Source organism: Falco peregrinus, chromosome 3 (assembly GCF_023634155.1).
Source record: "Falco peregrinus isolate bFalPer1 chromosome 3, bFalPer1.pri, whole genome shotgun sequence".
In the NCBI taxonomy this organism is placed as follows: domain Eukaryota; kingdom Metazoa; phylum Chordata; class Aves; order Falconiformes; family Falconidae; genus Falco; species Falco peregrinus.
In genome coordinates, this window is record NC_073723.1 from 115,491,565 (window position 1) to 115,514,759 (window position 23,195).

At 54.2% G+C, this 23,195-nt stretch overlaps 2 protein-coding genes and 1 non-coding gene across 12 annotated transcripts in view; all 3 read right to left on the reverse strand.

Annotated features, from left to right (window-relative positions):
• Window positions 1-1,812: 1,812 nt before the first annotated feature.
• Window positions 1,813-8,524, reverse strand: RCC1 (regulator of chromosome condensation 1). 3 transcript variants are annotated; one of them, XM_055800495.1, is made up of 10 exons: window positions 8,290-8,524; window positions 6,920-7,001; window positions 6,629-6,816; window positions 6,155-6,334; window positions 5,975-6,071; window positions 5,252-5,374; window positions 4,884-5,039; window positions 4,392-4,511; window positions 3,802-3,954; window positions 1,813-3,221 (listed from the first exon to the last, which is right to left on the reverse strand). In XM_055800495.1, the coding sequence occupies exons 2-10, from the start codon at window positions 6,987-6,989 to the stop codon at window positions 3,046-3,048; spliced, it is 1,263 nt and encodes a 420-aa protein (XP_055656470.1). In that variant the 5' UTR covers window positions 6,990-7,001; window positions 8,290-8,524; the 3' UTR covers window positions 1,813-3,045. The 3 variants fall into 3 exon arrangements, with proteins under 3 accessions (XP_055656470.1, XP_005238344.1, XP_055656469.1); XM_005238287.4 differs by having other exon boundaries at window positions 8,285-8,524; XM_055800494.1 differs by lacking the exon at window positions 8,290-8,524 and adding an exon at window positions 7,658-7,713.
• Window positions 8,525-11,337: 2,813 nt separating this feature from the next.
• On the reverse strand, window positions 11,338-11,542 carry LOC114012419 (small nucleolar RNA SNORA73 family). The gene has a single exon (XR_003554842.1). It is a non-coding gene; the product is annotated as a small nucleolar RNA SNORA73 family (small nucleolar RNA).
• Window positions 11,543-12,993: 1,451 nt separating this feature from the next.
• PHACTR4 (phosphatase and actin regulator 4) overlaps window positions 12,994-23,195 on the reverse strand; it is a 68,183-nt gene continuing 57,981 nt past the window's right edge. For all 8 annotated transcript variants that reach the window (XM_055800930.1, XM_055800933.1, XM_055800931.1 and 5 more), the window contains 8 exons: window positions 19,542-20,133; window positions 18,633-18,856; window positions 18,040-18,190; window positions 17,343-17,398; window positions 16,392-16,453; window positions 15,479-15,616; window positions 14,312-14,388; window positions 12,994-13,701 (listed from right to left, as the gene is read on the reverse strand). In XM_055800930.1, coding sequence (XP_055656905.1) covers window positions 13,686-13,701; window positions 14,312-14,388; window positions 15,479-15,616; window positions 16,392-16,453; window positions 17,343-17,398; window positions 18,040-18,190; window positions 18,633-18,856; window positions 19,542-20,133 — 1,316 coding nt within the window. In that variant the 3' untranslated portion in view covers window positions 12,994-13,685. The remainder of the gene's footprint in view (window positions 13,702-14,311; window positions 14,389-15,478; window positions 15,617-16,391; window positions 16,454-17,342; window positions 17,399-18,039; window positions 18,191-18,632; window positions 18,857-19,541; window positions 20,134-23,195) is intronic.

Genomic DNA, 23,195 nt, shown 5'->3' on the forward strand with positions numbered 1-23,195 from the left:
TTTTGTCCTTCTTAAAATAGTTTTCTATGAAGTTTTGAACAGGACATCACCTCTACAGAGTCCTTATCCTCTTTGGCAGGCATTCGCACTATCCAGGAATGGCACCAAACCCCACACCTCAAACTCCCCAAACCCAAACCTGGCTTACCTGGCGATTTAACCCATCTGCATCCAGCCCCAACCAACGCCGGGGGGCCCGGGGCCGCCTCCTTCCAGCCGGGTGCCAGGAGCCCCTCAGAGCCAGAAGCTGCTCTTCCAGCCCCAGCAGCCACGGTGGCTTGTCAGCATTGCCCCGATGCCGGAGGAGTCCCACGTCTCTGGTTATTAAGTCTCTCTGCATTTCTTAGCTATAAATAGGTCAGCGAGGTTCAAAGCGAAGGGCACGAAAACACATGAAAAGCAGCCGCTGGAGCAGGACTTTGCGGAGCGCGGCACAGCCATCTGCGTCACGATGGCATCCATGGGCTTGGAAAAAGAGTGGCAAAGCAACTCAGAGTGGGACAGGGTTTCTTCCCTGGAAGGGCTATAAAAATACCAGTGCTGGTTTTGGAGACAAGACATTAATGTTGAGCTTGTCGCTGGGAATCAGGCCCAAGACAACGAGCAATTTCCCCATCAGGTACCAGGACCAGCAGGTCACGTTTGATGGGAGGAGGAGCATCAAATGGAGGGTGACCGTCCCTGGGGAGCAGAGCATTAACCGTGATATTAAGGAACGCTTGCCCCTGGCTCAGCCCGCAGTGATGGCAAACTATGGGCTCCGTCCTCAGCGGCAGAACGCTCCCCATGGGCCCACACCCCACCCGCACGTGGTGGAGAAGAGAGCCCTTTGCAAGCCCAAATCCGCAACCACCAAACACAAACCTGGCCTTTAGTGGTGGGAGAGGCGGGTGCCCAGCCTCCTGCCGGACCCCCTGCCCGTGGAGCTCATCCTGCCCCAGCCCAAAAGATGCGAGAGCAGTGGAGGCAAGAGGCTGCCGGCAGCCCCAGCTGCTCCCAGGACCCACCAACCGCCTGCCCAAAGCCCGTCCCTGGCTGGAGGCTCATTACAGAACCTGCTCCCTCCCAAACTAATTAAGACTCAACAGATGGGGGCTCTGGTCACACCAGGACGCGGAAATTGGCTCATCCGTGCCAGTCTCTGCCGGAGCACACGCACGCGCCCGGCTCAGCTCCAGCTCTGGGAGCAGCCGCAGCACCCAGCCTGCAGCGGGGATGTGCCAAGACACTTTCCAGCCACGCTGGTGGGCTCAGCTGAGCCTCTGAAGGTCCAAAGACACTAGGGATGGCCCGCCACAGGCAGGGTGCTGCAGGGAGGGTGATGGGGACAAGCAGGACCCCACCGGGACCATCCCATCCCTGCCCCACTTCTCCCAGTGCAGCGCTCCAGCAGTCCCAGCGCCTTCTCCTGCTGCCATCCCGCGGCCGCGTCCCACAACTGCACACACGCGGCACCGGGCACGGCTGCGACCGCCACAGCACCCAAGGGTGGTCCTGCACCCCTACAAAGCCAGCTCCCATCTCGACCTGTCCCCAGGCGCCACGGGAACAGAGGACTGGCTCCTTGTCCACGGGTGGCAGGAGGCCAAGGTGTCCCCAGTCTGTCCCCACCTGCCCCTGAGCACGGGCTGAAGGATGCTGAGCCTCTGCTCAGCCCTGGGCTCCCCTCCCTGGGGCCACCTTGGTGCAGATGCCGAAGCTCAGGTGGCAGCACAGCTCCTGTGGCAGCTCGGGGACAGGAACGTGGCAGGGTCTGCGGAGAGAGGTGGCAGGAGGGTTGCCCACCCCTCCAAACCACAGGAAACCCCAGGGTTTATCAAAACTCTGTTTATTCCAAACGTTAAAAGATTACATTTTTTTTCCCCTCTCTTCATCAATTAATCAACCAAAATACTTTACATTTTCTTTTAAAAAAATTCAACCTATTCTGAACCATTGTACAAGTCCCAACCACCAGCCCTGCGCACACCCACCGCTTCCCCCTATTGCTACAACTTAATGTATAAAATTTCATCTTCACAGACCACCTTCTCAGTCCAGGTACCTGGAAGGCAGCACGGAAAGACGGGGCAGGCCGGGCGCAGGGAGCCAAGACCAGCTGGACCAAGACCAGAGGCGATGAGGAGGCAGTCCCGTTGTTTCAAGTGATGCGATGCATAGCTGGGGTTTGGCTGTCTTCTCAGTGAGGCCCTAACAGCAAATGAAGCCCCTTCCTCAGCAAAGGAAAGAGAAAAAATTAAAATAACAAAGTCCCCACCTGTGGGATGGATTTTGTTGGGTTTTCAAAGGCAACAGGAATCAGCAGGAGCAGTTGGGACTGCAAACGGCAGCGCTGGAGGTGGCCTCTCCAGGCAGGAGCCCCCTGCCCTTTTCCAGCAGCCCAGCTCTGCGCGCAGCACGGGCTGGGCATCATCCAGCAGCGTTCCCCCTCGCAGGCTCCCAGCCACATCATCCACCCCACCGCAACCACAACTGTCGAGTGAATTGGAGAGAGCTCCCCAGGAGCATGTCTGCTGGACCAAAATCTCAGCTGGGCCAAGCCCAGAGGGCTTAGGTGGGTGGCCACAGACAAATCCAAGCTGGAGAGGCAAAAGATGTTTAGGTTAAGGGGATGAAGGAGCACCCAGAGATGGGGAACATGGGGACCTCAGAAAGCCTGATGCTCAAACCCTTTTGTGAAGAACAAGGCCTTCAGCTTTGCCAGTGCAGGAAATACTAAAAAAAAACAACCCACCAAACAGATGAAAAGCGGAAAACCCATCCAGTCACAGTACTGAGACCAGTTTAGGACCAAGCTGACCCAGGGGAGCTGCCAGAGCACTGGGCACCTGGGAAGACAGACACACGCTTGCAGGGAGAAAACACGAGCATCCCTGAAGAGCCCTGCTCCAGCCATGCAGACACCGCTGGGGCCTGGCTCTGCCCTCCCCACTGCCGTCAATGGCAGCCCAGAGCTGGAAACCAGTCACCCGACCGGGGCAGAAGGCGGGGGTGCGTGCACAGGTCCTGCAATCCTGCTGGGCTCAGCTGCGTGGCACTGCTTCATCAACTCTGCTCTTTGTCCTTGACCAGCAGCACAGTGTGTTGCCCGCCGCTGGACACGGCCAGGACCGTGCGGTTTTCTAATTGCTTGCCCGTCATCTCCACGGGGCTCCAGACGTCATCCTCCTCCCCTGTGCCCAGCTGGTAGTTGGTGCCCATCCCCCAGGCAAACGCTCGTCCTGCAACGGAGGTGATGCAAGTTGTGACTTCCAAGCGGCTGCATGGTAGGGTGGGAAGGGGAGCCAGCAGCCAAACCCAGGGCAGGGGGCTGGGCAATGGGCGCCAGAGATGCAGGCAGGAAGAAGAGGAGCAGCTATTGCAACTCAAAGAGGTGTTTCATCACATAGCCAAGGCAGTGTTTTGCCCCTGGGGAGCAAACCAAATCCATCAGCCCACCACAAACCCTCCTCCCACAGCTGCGGGCTACAGACGCGTGTGCAGCGCCAGAGCATGGAGGTCTCGCAGCAGCAGAGTTCAGGGTGTAGAGAAGGGACTGGCAGGCCAACGACCTGGTCAACACTCTGGTTACAAACCTCACTGCCAAGGGCCCACAAAAATATTTGAGCAGCTGCTGCCCAGCTGCCCCCAGGCCGGGTGGTCAATCAGCGCCAGGACTTGGCTCCAGTCCCGACCCAGCTGGCAGCGTGTGATGAAGACAAGCGGGACTGGCCGGATCCAGGGGGATCAGGACGGACGGATGAGGGGTGGGGAAGGAACACAGGGTGGCAATCCCAAGCCCCCGAGGCCCCCGGCACTCACCATCACTGCTGACAGCGTAGCCGACCGATGCGCCACATGCGACAGAAGAGATGCTGGGGAGCTCCGGGATGACCGTGGGCGTGCTCTTCTCCTCTGCCCCTGCACCGAGGCCCAGCCGGCCGTACTCTGCCCTGCCCAGGCTGTAGGCTTTACCTGGAGCACAACGCACACACGAGAGGGGTGGCACGAGGCGGGAAGAAGCCTGTAGCAGGCCACAGCCAGACCCTCTCTCCCCAGTCTGACTCCTGGAGGAGCATCACTCCTCTCTGCTACACCCTAGATCCCAACCAGGAGGTGCAGGGTGGGACAGAAACCTTTGAGCTCCCCAAAATCAGCAGGGTGGGTGGGTGCCTGGACAGACTACTGAGCCTGCAAGAGCAGAGTTCACAAGTGACTCCAGGTTCCTGTTACCCTCCCTGCCTTTTGCTGCAAATTCACACCCTTGTTGCCTTGAACACCAAGGACCTGGAGGGCTCCAGCACATCACCCTCACCCCAACACCTCCCCAGCTGGGACGAGGGCTGTGGGCCTCCCCCCATCCTGCACTGTGTGACTCCCAGCCCGCCTGTCATGCCTCTCAGGGTGCTCACCCTCTGAGTCGACGCACACCGTGTGGTGCTGCCCGCCGGAGAACCCGACCCAGGACTTGGTGGAGTTCTTGAAGCACGTCAGGTTCTGCGGCGAGAAGCAGGGCTCTGTGCCCTGGGTCCCTGTGGGGCAGGATGCACAAACCCAGGCAGATCAGGTCCGCAGGCACAGACAGCCCAAGCCAGGAACCGGCAAAAAGCCATCTGCCCTGGGGCTCACCCCACCAGAGCCTAACACAGCCCCCCCCCCAAGCCCCCAGAAATCAAATTTCTGCCCAAATCCACCAGCTGCTGCGCCTGGGATCTAAAGCCAGAGCTATGCACGATGACCCCCCCACCCCAATTTCCAGCTCCGGTGTGTCTGGCGGGTGCTTGGTGTTCAGGATCTGGGACGCTCAGCAGTGCTCCCCCCCAGGCCAGGGCAGTACAGGACTGGGAAGTCCACACCCAGACCAAAGCAGGCAGGAGATCTGGAGGGATGTAAATGAAACTCACCCAGCTGGTGGTAGTTGGAGAGGCCAAATCCATAGATGTGTCCCTCCTGCGTGACAGCGAAGGTGAAGTAAGCTCCGCAAAAGGCATCCTGGAAGCGCATTTTGCCTCTGTTGCCTTTACCTCTGACAGGGACACGCTGGGGGACCAACAGGCGCTCTGGGGCAGGAGACAAGGCATCATACAAGGACTAATGATTTACACTCTTCTCCCTCCCCCTTAGATCCAGCTTACTGAGTTCAAGTAACGGATTTACATACAAGCCCTTGAGCAACAGGGGAAGAGACTGGGTCTCTTTGCTCCTCTGCAAAGTGCAGAGTTGGGGCCAAAGGACGCAGCACCACACACCTCCGAGCACCACAGCAACTCACCCAGCCCTTTCCTTCCTCCTCGGTTGGCAAAGAGTGCCGGCACTCTCCCCAGCTGGCCCTGCTCGCCACAGCCGCAGGTGAAGAGGTCGCCATCCACCGTCAGCATCACCAAGTGGTCATTCCCTGGGAGGGGATGAGGGAGAGGAGAGAAGCAGGAGTCATGCTCCAGGAACCCAGCAAGACCCAGGGGCTGAGATCTCACACATAAACCCCAGCTCTCCCAGCTTTCCAGAATTTAGTGGGGTTTATTACTGCATTGGATACCTTGACACCAGCTTCTGGCACAACTTAAACCCCCAGGATCTCCCTTTTCTTGATCCCAATTCCCCAAACGAAACTTCAAAGTTTTTCTGGGAAGGTTTAGGGGCACAGGTCTCCCCCAACCTCACCTGGGCCCTGGACGAGTTCCCTGGCTGCTCTGCTCAGCTTCCCCAAGTCTAGAAGAGGGCGAGTGCTTTGACCCTGTGGGATCGTGGTTAGAGCACTCTTGTAAGGCATTCTGCATCAGATTGGGTCAAATATTAACATTACCATCAGGGCTAGAAGAGACACAAGGTCTGTTCTCTCAAGAGCCAGACAAGAGCAAGCACAACCCTGTAGCTGGCTCGCAGCAGCCAAGGGGGAGGAAAAGGACATGGACTTTCTGGACCTTCACCTTCTCCCAAGGGTTGCAACTGCCTCGTGCACCAGCCTGACCCAGGCACACCCCAAGACCTTGCTCACCTGAGACAATTTTAATGACAGGTGCACTGAGCTGGAGCAGCACAGGAACAGAGCTTGTCTTCATGGGCTCCAGCAATCCGATCACCCCATTGTTATCCTGGGTGGAGAAAGATGCAGGGAGATGAGTCACAGAAGCAGCAACCATCAACAGAGCTTCCAGCGTCCAAGAAATCAACATACCCGGAAAGAGCCCCAGACAAAAACCCTGCCGTCATCTGTCAGCGCAGCTGTGTGACTGTCCCCCGCAGAGACCTGCACCACCTTTTCCTGCAGCTCCACCAGCCCTGGTGTGGTCTCTGACCCTTCTGCTGAGGTGTCACGCCCAAGGGCACCTTCATCGTTGCAGCCAAAGGTGTAGATCTGCAGAAGAAGAGCGAGCTGCTCAGGATGGGACCCAGAGGGGCAACAAGCTGAGTTGAAGTGAGGGGGCAGAGACCCACCGGGCTGAATTATCCCTTTGAGTCCCCAAAATTCTGTGGTCCACGGCATGGGGACCACAGTCATCCCTGGAGCTGAAGGGAGCTACACGACTGGGCAGAGCAAGGTCTGATTCAGACCACCCCTGCTCAAGAACACGTCCCAGAGCTCGCGGGGAAGCACAGCTCAGTCTCCCCATGCCCCCCCCGGGTGCTGCCCTGTCCACGCTGCACTCACTTTTCCCGTCTGGCTGAGGCACACCGTGTGCATCCCTCCGGCTTCCACCTGCACCACCATCTCCGGCAGCGACACCAGGGCCGGCTTCTTCCTCTCCATCACGTCCTCCCCCAGGCCCAGCTGGCCAACATCACCCTGCCCCAAGGTCAGCACCAGGCCGGGCTGCGTGCAGTGGGACGGGTGGCAGACTGCAAGATGAGAAATAACACGCATCACACATGGGAAACGACCCTTCCGATGCAACCGGTCCCTGGGAACAGGGAGGGAAAACTCCCAGGGATTTTTTCTTACCTTTAATCTTCTTCCTTCCCGCAGTCTCTTCCAGCACCGGGCTCTTCTTCGCAGTGCGCTTCCCCGGCATAGTGCCTTGGACCTGAATGCCAACGACACGCTGTCAGGGGGTCGCCCACGGGCCTGTCGAGTGTTCGCCCCTCCCCCCTTTCCCGGCTTTAACGTCACCTCGGGTCACCTGGGGGGGGCTGCCGAGGGAGCCGGGCTGCGAGCGCCCATCTCTGCTCCCTCCCGGCAGAACGCAGCTTGGGTGGGATTTTCCTTGCGCGTTTTATCGCGGTCCCTCTGCGGCGCTGCCGTCAGCCCCCGTCAGCCCCCCGCCCCGCGGCGCAGCACCCCGGGGGGGCCAGGCCTGCCCGCCCCCCGCATCCCGCCCCCACGCAGGAGCACGGCCCGCGGGGGGCCCGGTGGGACCCCCAGAGCTAGGCCGGGCCCACGGGCGGCGTGTCCCGCCCCCACGGACGGCGTGGGCCCAGCTCACCGCCCGCGGCCCCCCCCCGGCCCGGTCGCCCCCCCCGCCGGCCCCTTCCCGCCGTTTGAATTCCCCGCGCCGCCTCACGTGGGGCCGCGCAGGCCCGCGGCCCGGTCTGGCCCCTCCCGCCGCCGCCCTCCGCTCGCCCCGGCGGCCGGGCGCACCCAGGGCGGGCCGGGGCTCGGCGGGCGCGACACACCCGCGCCCCCCCCACCCCCCTCCGCGGCCCCCCACCCACCGCCCCCGGGGCCGCGCCGCGCTCCCACCTCCGCTCCGCCGCCGGCCGGGCCGCCGCGCCTCCGCACCGCGCATGCGCCGCCCGCCCGCCACAGCGCCCCCTGCCGGCCGGCGGCTGCGCGGGCAGAGCCCGGGAGGCAGTGCCAGGCCGGGCGGGCAGGGGAGGCAAGGCAGGGAGGGCAGCACCTGGCAGGGAGGGCAAGGCAGGCAATGCCCGGGAGGGAGGGCGATGCCAGGCTGGGCAGAGCGCAGGCAGCACAGGCAGCACCAGGGAGGGCACAGCACAGGCAGGGCAGGCAGCACAGACAATGCAGGCAGTGCCAGGCAGCTGCCACTCCGGAGGCCCTGCGCAGGGTTCTGTGGGGTGTCCTGGCCAGTGCATGCCTGTTACCAGTACACTGCCTGTCCTGATGCCCCACCTCTAAGAAGCAGCAATTCCTACGGGCAGCACCACAGGCACAGCAGGGAGGGGACAGATCTGCAGCGTAAGGTATTTAACCCAAGGAGTGCCTAATTGGACAATGTTAATGAAGCAAGACAAGGCATCAACAACATCCCGCGGGCCCACGCGCTGAGGTCTGGAAGCCAGGACCGTAGCCAAGCTGGCATCTACCAGAGCTTGTTCTGGAGCTATCTGATGGAAAACACAAACTTACGTAACTTCTTTATGCCCTATTTGATCCCTTTGGATTGGTTTGGAATAAAAGCCACAAGTTCAGTAACTCGCGTTGGTGTGATGCCGAGGTAGCCCGCAGCCCGTCCCGTTCTGGGTAGTCAACCGAGAAAGCAAGTTGATTTCAGACCAAATTTTCCAAAGCATCTACAGCATTTTTGACCGTTTCAAGCGTAACAAGAGATGTTTGTAGCGGCCTTCTCCGGCTCAGGAATGCCTAATTATGGAAATAACGATTGCACGGGTTGAGGAAAAATTGACTTGTCTACAGAGGATTAAAAGCATCATTTACAACATAAAAGGGCTTCACTTGAGGCTCCTGCCCATGGGGTGGAGGACTCTTGCACGACCCCAGTGTGGCTGAGCTGGGTGTTGGAAGGTGGGCCACCACCACACGTTCCCTGGGCCACTGCCGTGCTGGCAGGAACACCTCCAGCTGCTGGGTTGTGAAGAGCAGCTGGGTATTATTAAGCACATTTGACCCAACTGAACTCTTCAAAAGGGTGAAATGCTGTCCAGACCGCTCATTTCCCGGTTGCTGCCAGAACCCAACCATTGCTTTGCCCGTTTGTGTGGAAACGGGATGCTGAATTTCTAGCTATTTTGGCAGTTTGTGCCATTAATGTTCCAAGTCAGTTTCCAGGACCGCTCAAAACCCACTGTCACGTGTAATCAGATTCACCTTCACAATCACACTCCTTAAGAGTTGCAAGGACACTTCAGAGCCAGTGACTGGAGTTTTGGAACTTTCTGGTCCTCATAATTAGCATTACAATATAGCTTAAGATGAAACCAAAAGCTTTTATCCATTTGGCTTCCTGAGAGTATTGAGGCAGAGCTGACCACAAGGCTCATCCCCATTATGGCCCTTCATCCTAATGTTCATTACAGCACACTCCACCTTTACCATCACCTGTCCACTTTTATTCTTGGAGCAGGAACTGGATAGTTTCTTGCTGTCACAGCAACCAACAGTCTGTGCTTGCACCAGCAAGGCCTGTCTCTTACCTAACAGGAGAGTATTTCCTATTCCAGATTAGTACTCTTGTTAATTTGCAAATCCACCCCTCGGGATGCTTTAGACCAAAGGTCAACATAATCCATTTGGCATGTATTAACTTTTTTTTTAAACAGAAGCCAAGCCAATTACATATTTAGCCAACAGGCCAGCCTCATCTACCCTTGAACAGATCCGGCTCCTGAGGTGCGCTACCCACCCAGCCAGTAGCCCAGGTTATCTAACACCCTTCCATGGAAAAGGATAACCCTGGAATGTTTTATCAAGTTTTTCCAGACACCCACTGGATCTCTTTGGATGAGCTGATGGGACATCCCTTACCTCACCCTTTCCCTTTGCGTTTCACATGGCCAAGGGCAGGATACCCAGCCAGCTGCTCAAGGGCAGCAGTAGGTAGCCAATTATTTACACTCCAATCCTTTAATCCTAAACCACCCCCACAGAAGCCACCCATCAGAATCGTTCCCCTTTTGTTGCCATTCCCCCCACAGCAGACCCGACCACAATCAGGCTTCTGGGTAGGTACTGCCCACTACTAATGCAGCCCAAATAGCTGCCAGCACGGGTTTGAAGTGGGTTTCTGCAGCTTTCCCGACTAGGAATCCACTGCTGATTCCAAGTGAGAGGCATCAATGTCCTGGATGTTTCATACTCCAGGCCTAACCAAACAATTTGCTCACAAAGAAACACACACCAAGCAAAAAAAAAAAAATTTATTTAATTCTTTACTGCAGCTAAATACAGGTTTAGAAATCGGTAATTTAAGGCCTTTTTTCAGGTAACACAGATGCACAAATTGCTGGCCTTGCCCACATCCCTCCAGTATCAGCTTCCCCTGGAATGTCCTGGCCACACATGGGAGTCAAATCCACTTTCCCAGCAGCAGGACTGGCCCCACTGGAGAGCAGGGTTGCTGGTCCACAGCGCTCCTTCCCATTCCTTTCACACCCCAGGCTCCCACCATTTGAAAGCACCCCAGATGCAGCTCCTTCCTGGCATGCCAGGCCACCCACAAGTCCCGCCCTTGACTTTGTGCTGCCTTTCAGGCACACGCAAGCCAATTCTACCATAGTCCCATGGCTTTATCTGCCTTTTTTGTGTGCAGCCAGCCCACCAGGCTCAGCCCCAGTCCGTGCTTCTTGTACCACACAACTGAGCAGCCATCTGACCCACCACGTGCCCAGGCACACTGCAGTTCTGCTCGGGCCCCCAGAAAGCTACTTCATGGCAGTCCCCAGGGTGAAGCACATGCTGTTGGAAGGCAAACGAATGCAGATCTTTTTTCTTTCCACTTCCAGCCCATTCCCATCTCTGCAGCTACATTTTGATTACACACACCACATGAACTGAACCTTAACTATCACCCTTATTAAGTATTTGGGCTGGTACTCTCAATATACTCATCCTCTCTTACCAGCCATAGGGATTCTTTGTTAGCAGCATCTCATCTCAATTAGCGACGAGTGCCTGCAACAATTTAGGAAAAAAATGTTTGTTTCTCCTCTTTCCCCAATTCCCATAGCACAAACAAGGCCCTAAGATAATCGAATTATCTCCACTTCACCAAGGACTCTTTTTTTCTCTTTAAGATGATTCTGGAATAAGGTTTTTCCCCCCCCACCCGTCCAAAGTTCAAAAATATCTTAGAAGCTAGGGAACGCCTGAGCTAAGCTTTCACTGTTAACTAACACCTATAAAGTCTGCATCGGCATTCAATTACTTTAAGCCTATCCAATTCAGTTTTCATAAGGAACTGAGAAATAGCAAGCCAACTAAAAATATAAACTAATAAGAGAACCGTATAGTATGTACAGCCAACAACATTAGTGCAAAATTACCTTCCAAACCAGTGCTCTGCTCATGCCAAACTTTTCAAGCTTGGAACTGGAAATGATAAAAAAGTACTTTAAGCCATTGCTCAAGGGTTTTTTTCCCCACTCGCCCTTCGCTCCCCTCCCCAAGCCATGCAGCCCAGCACATGCCCCCCCCCCCCCCCAGCCAGCCATTTTGAGTGGCCGAAGTGTTTCCTGCATGGTTTGTCTCCTCTGTCACCGCCCGAGGGCTCAGAGAAGCAGTAGGAATATGCAGGCTGCAGACTCAAGGCCCGGCTTGTTCTCCAACGTCGTGGAAAGGGACTGTACGTCAGGGGCCCGAAGGCCTACGCTCCCATGCGCCACACGGACAGAGCCGAGAGAGAGCGACTTCTCCGGGTATCCACGTTGGACCGACATTTTAAAGCATTGCAGGCCCCCTCCATCCCCCCCCCCCCGCCACGCAGCCCACAGGCGGGACCCCACCAGGGACACTCACACGACGGAAGCAGAGCTGGACAAGGCCGGACAGCATCAGGCGTCAGAAGAGCCTTAAGAGAAAAAGATGGTGAGGAGCGCGAGAGGACTGCGGCCCCGGGGTGCCCCCCAAGCAGCCAGCTCGCCACCTCTTACGAGCATGGAAAAAGAAACACAACGTTCCCAGAGCTGGCCACAGGCAGCGTGGCCCTTCACGGCCGCAAGGACCACACGCCACAGGGAAGGGAAGGGAAGCGGAGGCCGCGGCGCCGCCGCCGGGAGCTAACTTACCTGAGCCCGCCCCGCCGCACGAAGAAAGAGAACGAGATGCGGCGCGTCGCGGTATTTATAGGGCGGGCGGGGGCGTGGCTAGGGTGCGCATGCGCACGGCGCACAGGGAGGAGCTAAAAGTCCACGCGCCGTGTGGTTGGCGCATGCGCCACGTGAGGGCGGGAAAGGCCCCCAGGGCCACGCCCCCCGCGAGGCCGTGGAGGAGGAGCGGGGCCTGGGCCCCCCACGCTGCTCCCCCGGCCATAGCATTTAAAACACGACCACGAAAATCTGGGTTTTTTTTAAAAAAATCCTAAAATACTTTTATTCAATAATTAAAATCTGTCGCTGAGGAGACTGATATACAATGCAATGATTTAGTCTACAGACGAACTGTACAGGGGAAGCTGTGAGGGAAGCCCCCCGCCATCTTCCACGGGCAGGCCGCGGCTGTGGGGTGCAGGCGGCCGGGGATCCGGCCCCGGCGTTGGCACGGCGTGGGCAGCACGGCCAGGGCCACCCCAAGCGACAGAGGCTGTCTGTGAGCAAGGCAAGTCCTCTCCGTTCCTGCATCCTCCTCTTCCTCCTGCCGTATTCCCTTCCTTCACCTGAAGTGGCATCTCACACATGGGTTCAGTTCTGTGCATGATACAGCAGTGGCCAACACCAGATTATTTTTTAAAAACACCCACATTTAATGGTTGGACTTGGTGATCCTGAGGGTCTTTTCCAACCTAAATGATTCTATGATTTAGGAAGAACCAATATGAAATCATTCTCAGAAGAGAAAGAACATCTTTTTAAGGTCACTTTTTAAACCTCTTCCCCTCCCTTCCACCCACACAGTGAAATTATCAAGTTTCCAGTAGGTTTAGCTGTAAAAATGAGAAAAGGCAAGTTTCACCCTGATCTGGGAGCGTAAAAAACATCTGAGAGGAAACCACAATAAAAAGAATTGACTACTCTCACAGCTTCCCCAAATTAAGAAGTTTTAGAAAGGCAACAGTCATTTCCTGGTTCTGTAATATGTTAAACCAGCCTAGATATCTCAAGACAAGATCTGTTAACATCACAGCAAGTGTGAGAGTGGGGAGGGAATGTTTTGTACATTTAAAACTGTATTTTTCTTTTTTTTTACAAAAAGATGCAGCATATGTTAATATCTATACAATTCCCTTCCAAGACAACAAACCATTGGTCAGTAGTGATTCAGGACATTAAGAACATGACAGAGACGCAAGCAAAACCAAAAAAGTTAATTATGAGTCACATGTCAGTTGTCTGGCGGGTCAGCACCTGCACAGGGTTCTCTGTACACAGCTAATATACACACGTGCTTCCTAGCACATCCACTCTCCACTCCTCAGCTTTCCATCATTAGAGCTGCCTTTTTTTTTTTCCCCCTCTCCTCTTGGTAAGGAGGAGGAAACAAAGAGTTGCACTCCCAGGAGGAGTATGTACAGCTGAGAACTGGGCCTATCCAGGCTGAGAAAGGGAGCTGGGGAATGAACCGTTCGTTCACATGTGCATGGTCTCCTGGCAGGGATGCTGGCGCTGGAGCAGAGGCGTATTGCTGAGCCGAGCGAGGTATAGTGTTCAGTTCCAGCCTGATGGCACGCGAGATGTGTTTGTTCCAGTGAAATGCTACATTCAGACAGGATTCCCCTTCCCTGGCCGAAAGCCCTTTTCTGGATATGTTTTGAAGGCAAACCTTGGAAGAGCCGAGGTTCCACCCTCGCTGTATTGCCTAGGAGAGGGACGCAGAGAACTTGCAGTCCTCTCGAGTCTCTTGCTCCCTTCTTGGAAGATTATGGTCGATGGTACCTAAAAGCCAAGTGAAAAATTCGTGTCATCCTTGGAACTCAGGTTAAATAGTTACTGAGGCACTACAGATTGCCAAACCCAAAAAAACCCCAGAGTAAACTGAATTATCTCTGAACTCTCAAGCTCTCAGTGAAGCTGTTAACATCAAATGATTTCACCTCTGCCTTAGAAAGCTCTTGTGCTCTGCAAACACTCACCCTAGCCACACTGAGCAACTGTTGGGGGGGAAAATAATCACTTGAACCATGATCCACAGGTTACTTCATAGATAATACCTGAGCTAACTACTGAGCTGTTTTGTGACTGTGGCTTCTGCTGCACATGTCTCTAGCCCCAGAAAAGCACACGCCAGCTACAAGGTCACACTGGTTTCAGATACACCTCAAACCAGCCACCAGTCACTTTGAGTTTCCAGGATCAAAGTCCCAGTTTAAGGAAGAACAACGCACTTTGTGCCTGCTGCTCCTCCAGTCATCCAACACCACCGAGGCAGACAGGCACGTTAAATCTCTAAGTGCTGTACAGGTCATTTTCCTAAGGTTTTTAATGTTTTGCCTCAGCACAGTTCTCCCAACAAGATCAAAACTCCGAGTAATGCATTCTTACTCACCTCGTGAACTGCTTGCTGTCCTCGTGGACCTCCATTTCACAGCTCTTAAATTCATTCAGCTCCTTCCGGATGGCAGCCTACACAGAGGAACAGATCTTTTTTTATCTCCTGAGGCACACATATATTACTCTCTCGGCCATCTCAAGGGAGCTCAGACATGGCAAAAAGGTGTTATACCTCCAACACCCCTGCTCACATCTGATCTGTACCACCCTTCAGTGGTGAAGAGTTCAGAGCAGTTTTCATGGAACTACAGAACAGCTGGGGTGGGAAAGGAACTCTGGAGATCATCTAGTCCAACCTGCTGCTAGAGCAGGCTCTCCTCGGGCAGGCTGCACAGTCGTGTCCAGGTGGGTTTTGAATGTCTCCAGAGAAGGAGACCCCACAACCTCTCCAGGCAGCCTGTGCCAGCTCTCTGCCACCCTCCAGGTAAAAAAGTTTTTCCCCATATTCAGCTGGAGCTACCTTTGTTGCAGTTTGTGCCCGTTGCCCCTTGTCCTGTCGCTGGGCACCACTGAAAGGAGGCTGGCCCCATCCTCCTGACACCCACCCTTAAGATATTTGTAGACATTGATAAGATCCCCTCTCAGTCTTCTCCAGAAAAAACAGGCCCAGCTCTCTCAGCCTTTCCTCATATGGGAGATGCTCCAGGCCCCTGGTTTTGATAGTAGGGCTGAGTGCCGCAGCTCCTCTGGTAAAGGCAGGAGCTCAGGTTGTGGCAGCACCCCAGCTTTCCCAGTCCGTTCCCACTGGGCTGAGTTTAATCTGCCCCACCTCCTGCACACTGAGGGCTGGGTAGTCCCACAAGTGGCCAGGGAATGGCTTCCCTGCAGCCTCTTGCCTCAGCCTGCCCCAGCCTGCAGGGAACAGCACTCCTCCGACCAGCACCCCTACACCCTCCTGTACCGCTCAGAAGCGGAGGCAGCGGCCACAGGCCGGCGTGCAAACACCGGGCTCCACACCGCCACGGAGGGTGCAGGAAGGCAGGGCTGGGTAAGGCGCACAGGGTGAAGGGGCACTGGTGGTGCTTGGTGGGGTGGCAGAGGGAAAGACGAAAAGGTGAAGCAAAAGGAACGGAGCCAATCTCCTTGGCTCACGCCCCTCTGCATGGGATGCCCTGATCCAGATGCCGCCCTCCACACCTGGGGACAGGGCTCTCCCCATTACCTTGTCAGCCGGTGTCAGCTTTGTCCACGGCTTATCTGCTCTCCGGTCATAGTCTTGAGCATCTGTAACTTCCACATATTCGTTAAACCTCAGGATCTTCCTGGCCTGCAGCTCTGCCACTGTAGGCCTCTGGCTAAGCTGAGCACCAGCAAGAACAAAGGAAGTTAGTTTGTGCCTTGTCCACAACGCAGTTCAGAACTAAGCATCCCAAGCAAAACTAAAACCAGTTCTCTCACTGAGCCTGAGCCACAGATAGTGCTAGGTCCTGCTGGCCGCCTGCAAGGAACGGGCAAACCCTCTTACAGTGTAATCTCATTTGGATTACGAGGTCAGGCTGGAGCAGAACCAAGGCCACATTGCCAAGACTATGACAGACACCAAGGGGTTTGGGAACAGCCTTTACACCCCTAAAGCAAGCAAGCTCGTTCCCTGCTTCTGCAACAGCAACGCTCACATTTCATACCCACAGGCCCCTGAGATGTTTTTCCCAGCTGTGAGTAACAACCACAGGTAACTTGGAGGTAATAGCTAAAAGCAGCTGTTGCTCTGCTCCGCTTCTCCCACACCATTACTTTAGAAACGGACTTTGGGGAGCCTGGTGTGAACAGTGTTAGAACAGCCAGGCCAGCACCAGCAAACCTTCCAAGTGCCAGGTGCCAAATATAGTTCTCATCTAGCTTGTTACGCTCGATGCCAGCTCAGATCTATCACTGACAAACGTGGCCACCAGTGCCAACGGCTCACCGTTGGTGACAGTCCACGTTCCAAAGTCACTGCAGTCAGAGGGCACTGGGGACACTTACACAATAGCCCTGTGACTTCACCCCCAGCACGGTACATACGATGTGCCCATAGCCACCACCATCCCGACAGCTCTGCCAGATGGCGATCACAGCACGGAGGCCAGCAGTACCTTTCTGGTGAGCCTGCGTTTGATCTCTCGCTTCTCAGCTTGACGGTCAGCTTCATTTTTCGCTGCCAAGAGAAAAAAAAAAAAGAATATAAAAATACATTTTTCCTGTAAGCATCACCGGCTTTGAAAAATGCTTTCTGGATTTGAATGGAAAGCAGTACTGAGCTATATCAGATTATCTACATAGCTGAAAGCTCACTGTGGCACATCTGCACTTAGGACAGGCAGAGAGTGCAGTCCAACTCAATACCCTTCCCCACCAAGCACCCCCCTGACTCACAGTGGCACTATGGGCCTTTACACAGCGTGAATGAGTCATTCTCTCCAGCCCTGTGCGTGTTAAAGATTAATGGCTATATTGTCAAAACACATCTGAGCCACTTTGCAGATTGCTCCTCCCCAAAGCTATTATACTAATAGTTTGAAGAGAATAACAGCACAGATAAATATTTTAAATGGAAACTTCCTGAACTGACATTTCCCTTTCCTCAAGACGTTTATTTAAAACTTTTGCAGAACGAGTTATGGCCAAGAGAAACACCACTGACTGAGCAATGAACTGCTGCTTTTTGGATCATGTAATACAATGCTGTAATGTCTGGACCACAAATACAAGTCCAGCCCAAACAAAAACACCTTTAACAGTCCTTGCTGTGTAACATCAGAGCCTTAACCAGTTCACACACTTTTCCCTGAGGTGTCAATAAGATGCTTTGAATCTTATTGCTTGGTACCACTGCTAAGGTCTGATTTTACCGAGTCAGTTTCTGACAGTAACAAATATACTGGGGAAAAAAAAAAACAAAACAGCAGAACTGCTTTACTACAACAATATAACCAAAGCACAGTTCTCCATTACTACATTTCAAGCAGATTCCAGGTACACCTGGATTAAGATGTTAAAGGCAAACCTATCGTGTTACTTAGGACCACTAGAGAAGTATTACTCACGTTGAAGTATGTTCCTCTGCTCCAGCTCTTCCGCTGTTGGTCTCTGACTCAGTCGCCTAAAGAAAAGTGTGGCAAGTACATAATGTTTTATCTGGTCATTCATCACTAGGGGGTGAAGAATACAACTGCTTGGTTTCAGTGCACTGGAAAGCCTCCCTGACACCCTTCCTTCACCAGTGGAGATCACTGCTGCTCTGTTTTGCACTCTCCTCCACTCAAACTGCTGCTCACCCACAGGCACGGGTCTGGGAAGTGCTATGGCCTCTCAAAAGCTCAGAAGCAACACTGCAGGGAGCTCAAGATGACAGCAGAGCCCAGACTATCAGCAGCCCCAGCTTAATCCACCATCTAAAGCATCAGCGCTCAGCCTGCATCTATCCACATCTTTCTGCACCACCTGTGTATCATAGCAGTAACATTTCTGTAGTCCTTGAAACCTTCCCCTCCCGGTCCATTTAACCTCTGGAAACAGCGGTCTGTCAGGGGATGTTGCTCAGCTCCAGGAGGAGCTTCCAACTTTCATAATTGGGGAGGAAAAGCAACACTGAGCCTGCCGACCCTGCCCCAGCAGCAGTGCCCAACCACCCATCACATTCCAGCACAGGCTGCTTAGACAAGGCGACAGCTTTGTCCAGTCCCACCCCTCTCACGCTGTGCCAATGGCTCAAACTTCACGCCCTCCCTCCATTCTTTGTACCTGATCAGCGTCGTCCCAATCTGGTGCCGAATTTCATTCCACTCCTCCTTGCTCTTCCGAGGGAAGACAACCTTCTCCTCCTGCAGCGTGGTTGTGTTTCCCAGCTTTATAGCTAGCGTGTCTTTCCTCTTCACTTTGTTAGCCAGCGTGCCTGCGGGGAAGAAGAGCAACGGGATGCGACTGAAGACTGCAGTGCCCAAGCACAGCGATACGAGCACGTGCCCCTGGCAGTTGTGCTCTCCCCCCTGAGGCTTGCCTTCCAAGCTCTGCACTACAGCTCCAGAGCTAGTCACTACAGAAACTGCCCACATTTCTGCGTGATGCCCACATGCTCGCCCACCTGAAGGGGTGGGACAGCACAAGCTGTTGCAGGAGCCATCTGCAACTGGAGGGGGTGCACCTCAGCAGATGAGCATACAGGTTTGGCTGTTAGAGCCTTGGAGAGAATGAGGAGGAGGACATGTGGTACACCATGAAACCAAGAACCAGCTGCTTTGAAGCACTGTGTGAACTAGGTCTTTGATCCAGATCTCAGTACGGCCAGGCACAAGTTCAGCAGAGAAAAAAAGCCAGCTGCAATGTCAAAGCCTTACTGTTATGGCTTTCATCTTCTTCCTCATCCTCATCATCTTTGTACAGGATGGGCCCCTCAGAGTCAGAGTCGCTCATCCCTTCATCTCCTTCCTGCTCCTCTGGCAGGACCTGGGGCACCAGTTTCGGGATGACTGTGACAGATGGCACATCTCCAATATACACACGAGGGCCCGAATTCTGCTCCTCTTCCTGGTCATCATCATCTTCTTCCTCATCGTCTGGACTAACAAGAAGCACAGTATTGCATCTCTTAACACATGCCACAGGGGCTGGGGAATACCCCTGAGATCAAAGCCTTGTTAGCTCTCCCCAGCCTGCAGAAGGCAGGTCTGTGGGTAGCCCCGGAATCAGAGATGCACGAGTCACCCCATGATCCTGCAGTCCCCTCTCTCCAAAGCACAGGGAGCTCTGGCAGAGGAAATGCCAGAGGCAGGTTCTTTGCAGAACCAAACAACCCTCTCACCTCGCTACTCTGGGATCTGCAGGTTCAGCTCTGTTATAAGTACGAGACAGTCCTTTTCCCACTTCTGTTTTGCAAAATGCTAAGGCAGGCCACAAACGCATGAAATCTTGTTTTGTCTTGGTGCAATTAACGATAGGCCAGGCATCAGCTTGTGTTTTTAGTCTGGAACTCATTTCCCTTTGTGAGCAGTAAGATCCCAGAGCCAGCGTTAATTTAATGGGGAAGATGCATTGGCCCCACTAAGAGGCTGAAACACAGATTCAGCCAACAGACAAAGCCGTTTCTAGGCTGTTGCACAAAACAGCAAAGAAACCAGCCCTGCCCACAGCCCTCCTCAGCACCACAGCCTCGCAGAAGCAGGGAGTGACACCGACATCTCAGAGCCCAGCGTGACCCACACACCACTGCGAGGTGTTTACCGCACACGTGTACAGGAGGTACTCACACTTTCAGCATTTCGATGGTGACAGGCAGTGACCTTGTCCTGCCCAGCGTGCCATTGTCTTCTCCAAAGCCATCGTTCTCGAAGAGCAGCGAGTGAGCCCTGTGTGACCCCTCGGCAGGCGGCGTGACAGGCTGAGGGCTGGCCAGAGCCTGCTGGATACGGATGTGCAACGGGATTTGGGGCAGGCGAGGCAGCATGAGAGGTTCGCCAAACCCTTGCTCTGCTGTCCTCTTCGACACTTCCAAGGACCTGAAGTCTTCTGGAGTAGGAGTCGTAGTTGTCGTCATCTCTTTGGGTAGGTCCAGGGAGTGCGGAGGGTCCAAGACAGGGGTGGAGGCAGGCAGGGGCAGGCGTGGAGGTTCAGGGGGTACGTGTGTGGGCAATGGTGGTGAAGGTGAGGGTGGTGGGTAAACAGAGGTCATGTGCATCGGTATCAGCGTGGGGCGGTTAGCTGTCATTGTCCTGTCGTTTGGGGGCTTGGAAGCGGTAGCTGCCTCTGACGTGTTGTTAGGCGGGAGGCCTCTCTTTGGCGGGAGAGGAGGGGAAGGCTTGGACAAGCCTGTACCACTGTTCATCGCTTGAGAAAGTTCAGCTGAAAATAAAAACCCATAAAAGTCGCTGTATTTAAGAGGGCATTTTCCAGATATCCCTCACCAGTGTGGAATAAGCATGGCAAAACACTCAGAGCCCTGGACCAAGCAATCTCTTCTGCTTTTCTGCTAGAACACGGTGCCAGAAATAACCAGGTTGCAAGCCTCTAGTTTGTCCTTCCTGCAGCAAAGGTAAGACCTGGGAGAGCAGCCAAAAGCGAGCAGGCTGGGAGAGGGTCTGCGCATCCTGCTGCTTCGGAGAGAAACAGCACCAGCCCTCCAGTGACAGCAGATGGAGCTCACCCAGATCAGCACACAGCCTCAGCCAAGGAACGCAGGTATGTGGGGCACTTTATGGCTATATTTACAGCATCAGTTTGCAAAGGAATCTGAGACATCCAGGACACCCCAGAACTCCAGCTGTGTTAACAGCTCCTTTGCACATTAGAAACTTTTGGGGAAGTCTCGCTCAACAGCGGAAGTCAGCAGAACTGCAAGCAGCAATGTGTTCTCCCTGTTTCCATTCACCTGCCAGACCCAGCCCAAGAATACCTTGCTGCCAGCAGCTCCTGCCTGTTTCAGGATGAGGTTCTGCTCTCCTCCCTCTGCACTCTGCTCCTTCAGCCCCATATAAACTTCTCTGCAACTACAAAATAACTAGAAAAACTTCCAAACATACTTAAGAGCCTTGGGACTACACAGAGCTTATCTGCTCTGTGATAGAGGGGAGAGGGAGAAACAGAGACTGTCTCATCTCACAGGAGCTGCCTGCAGCAGGCAATCGAGGTTCCTCAAACACCCCTTGGTTCCTAGAGAAGAAGTCACACCAGTGAAGACTGCTCCTGCTTGTAGCCTTTAACATACATGTGTCAGTAGCTTCTTGGGCTTGGAAAGGTTTTGCCCACCTGCTTGAAGAGGATCTGATTTACCACACATTTCACCTGGAGTGGGTGATGGCCCCAGCACAGAGCTGGGAGGACTCCCCAGTACCAGACACCGCAAGAGGGTGCTGCTAGCAGGGAGTGCTTCACCCAGATAAGGCTGCATAACTGGAGAGAGGTGGGCACATTTTTGGGATGTTTGGCATTTTCAGACTTTCCCCTTGTAGATCAAGGGCCAGATTGTGCAAAACACTTGAGTGCCCTCAGCTCCCATCAACTTCAGCCCAGAGGGACTCCAGTATCTCCTCAGCAGTGCTCAAAGCCTGGCAGGACCAGGCTCGAGGCACCTTTGGGTAATTACAGAATTTGAAAGGGACCAAGCAGCTGGCAGAAGGAACAGACAGAAAAGGGGCTGGGTGCCACTCAAAGCATCCTCCCCAGCCAGCCTGTCTCCCTTCAGTGCGATAAACCCACTGCACCAACTGGCACCACCTTTTGTGACATGCCACCGTGGCCAGAGCCGGTGCTCTTGCACAGGCTACAGTAACTGTGGCTCCTGAAGCCCATTAGCAGCACCAAGCTCCCAGCCAGCGTGGCAGCACCGGTTGCCTCTGCTTGCTTTTGCAAGCTGATACCAATTCCCATTCCCCAAGGGTTTCTGAGCCTTACTTTCAGATACTGCATCACACACTGGAAAGGCTCAGAGAATGAACATAAGGGAGCATTTTCAGGAGGAACAAAGGGGTGATCTGCACAGTAATGGCCCTCCCCTCCCCACCTTAGGTCGTAACAGCAGCACAAAAGCAGACACATGAGTCAGAGCAGGTATCAAAGACCTGTGGAGAGCTCATGAAGCCAATTCCACTGCTGCTGCTTATCCCAAAGCCACAAAACAAGGCTCATGCAGCAACGACTGCACACGTGCCGCAGTTACAGCTCCACTGTGCCAGATGCACAGCCCTGCAGAGAGCTGCAATGCCTCTCTCTGCATCTGCATTCTCATCCAGGAGACAAAAGAGGGGCTGACTGCTGTCTCTCCTCTCCACTCCCACACCCCTGCAGCCGCAGGTGCATCGAGCCCAGCCCTGTATTGTTGGGGAGGGAGGCAGGCTGGGTATGAACATGTTTGATAGACTGCTGTCTCCAGCCACATTTTTTGTTCCACAAGTACCTCCTGCAATTAGCACTGGGGCATTTCAAATGCCATCTGTGATGTGTGTGCAAGCAGCTTAAAGAAAACAAGAAAGTATTTCATCAAGTGCTCAGGCATGGTCAGACTAATCAAGCTGGTCTGGCATACAGGAGTGTTTAACACCCTATCAAGGTCACTTGCAAAACCTGCTAGAGCCAGGTGAAGCTGCGAGCAGAAGAGTGATGCAGGTCCTACTGAAAGCAGTGGCCCAGGCGGCTTCAGATGGTAACTTGCACATGATCTAAGCTTCTACCACGGCCTCCCAAACCACACCTGGGTACCGCCTCCAGTTTCTGTGATAGCAGTGCAGACCTGTCTGATTGATCTTCCCAGGAACGGCTCTCCTGATCTGTACTAGCCTCTGCTAATCCAGTCCAAAGATCAGGAGGTGGTCTGTGAAACATGAACAGCCATTGACTGGATGGAAGGTGTCTCATTTAAAGATGCAATATTGCTGGAGCAAGATTTCTCAAATTCCTAAAGAGAGCAGGGACTCATGCAGCTTTGAGAAAACCTCCCAAGACCTGCTTAGAGACGTTACAGAGATAAAGGCATTACGTTCTTTAAGTGGGAAGATTCAGCTCAAATGACAGTTGAGCTGATTTATCCATGGGACAAGACTTAAGGACAAGACTAATTTGGCAATACCCTAGCCACAGACCTTAGAGCAGGTGCCCAAGTATAACCAGGGAAGTCTGAATTATCCCTGCCAGCTCCTGGCTTCCCTGCACTAAGTGGAAACCACGTGGCCCAGCAGTGACAGACACTGTTTGGTACGATGTGGATTTTTTTCATTTTGTTGGGTTTTGAGTTGTTTTGTGTTTTTTTTTCCAAAGACCAGTTGAAAGCATCTATTATCACTGACCACAGTCTCACAACGCAAAAATCTCATGTGCTGTCCCCCAATTCCAGCTGTCCACAGCTGAGTCCAAGCCCTCAGTGAAGCACCAGCATTCAAAGACACTGCCTTCCCTCTCTCCTTGCACCATCC

Bases quoted from the DNA above. Each gene is read 5' to 3' on its own strand.
- RCC1 (XM_055800495.1), bottom strand. From the start codon at position 6,989: ATGCCGGGGAAGCGCACTGCGAAGAAGAGCCCGGTGCTGGAAGAGACT. The intron at 5,040-5,251 runs GTGAGTTGCTGT...CTCCTGCCCCAG, and splicing joins AGGAGGAAGGAAAGGGCTGG to AGCGCCTGTTGGTCCCCCAG. The intron at 3,955-4,391 runs GTGAGCACCCTG...GTTGTGCTCCAG, and splicing joins GGTGTGCGTCGACTCAGAGG to GTAAAGCCTACAGCCTGGGC.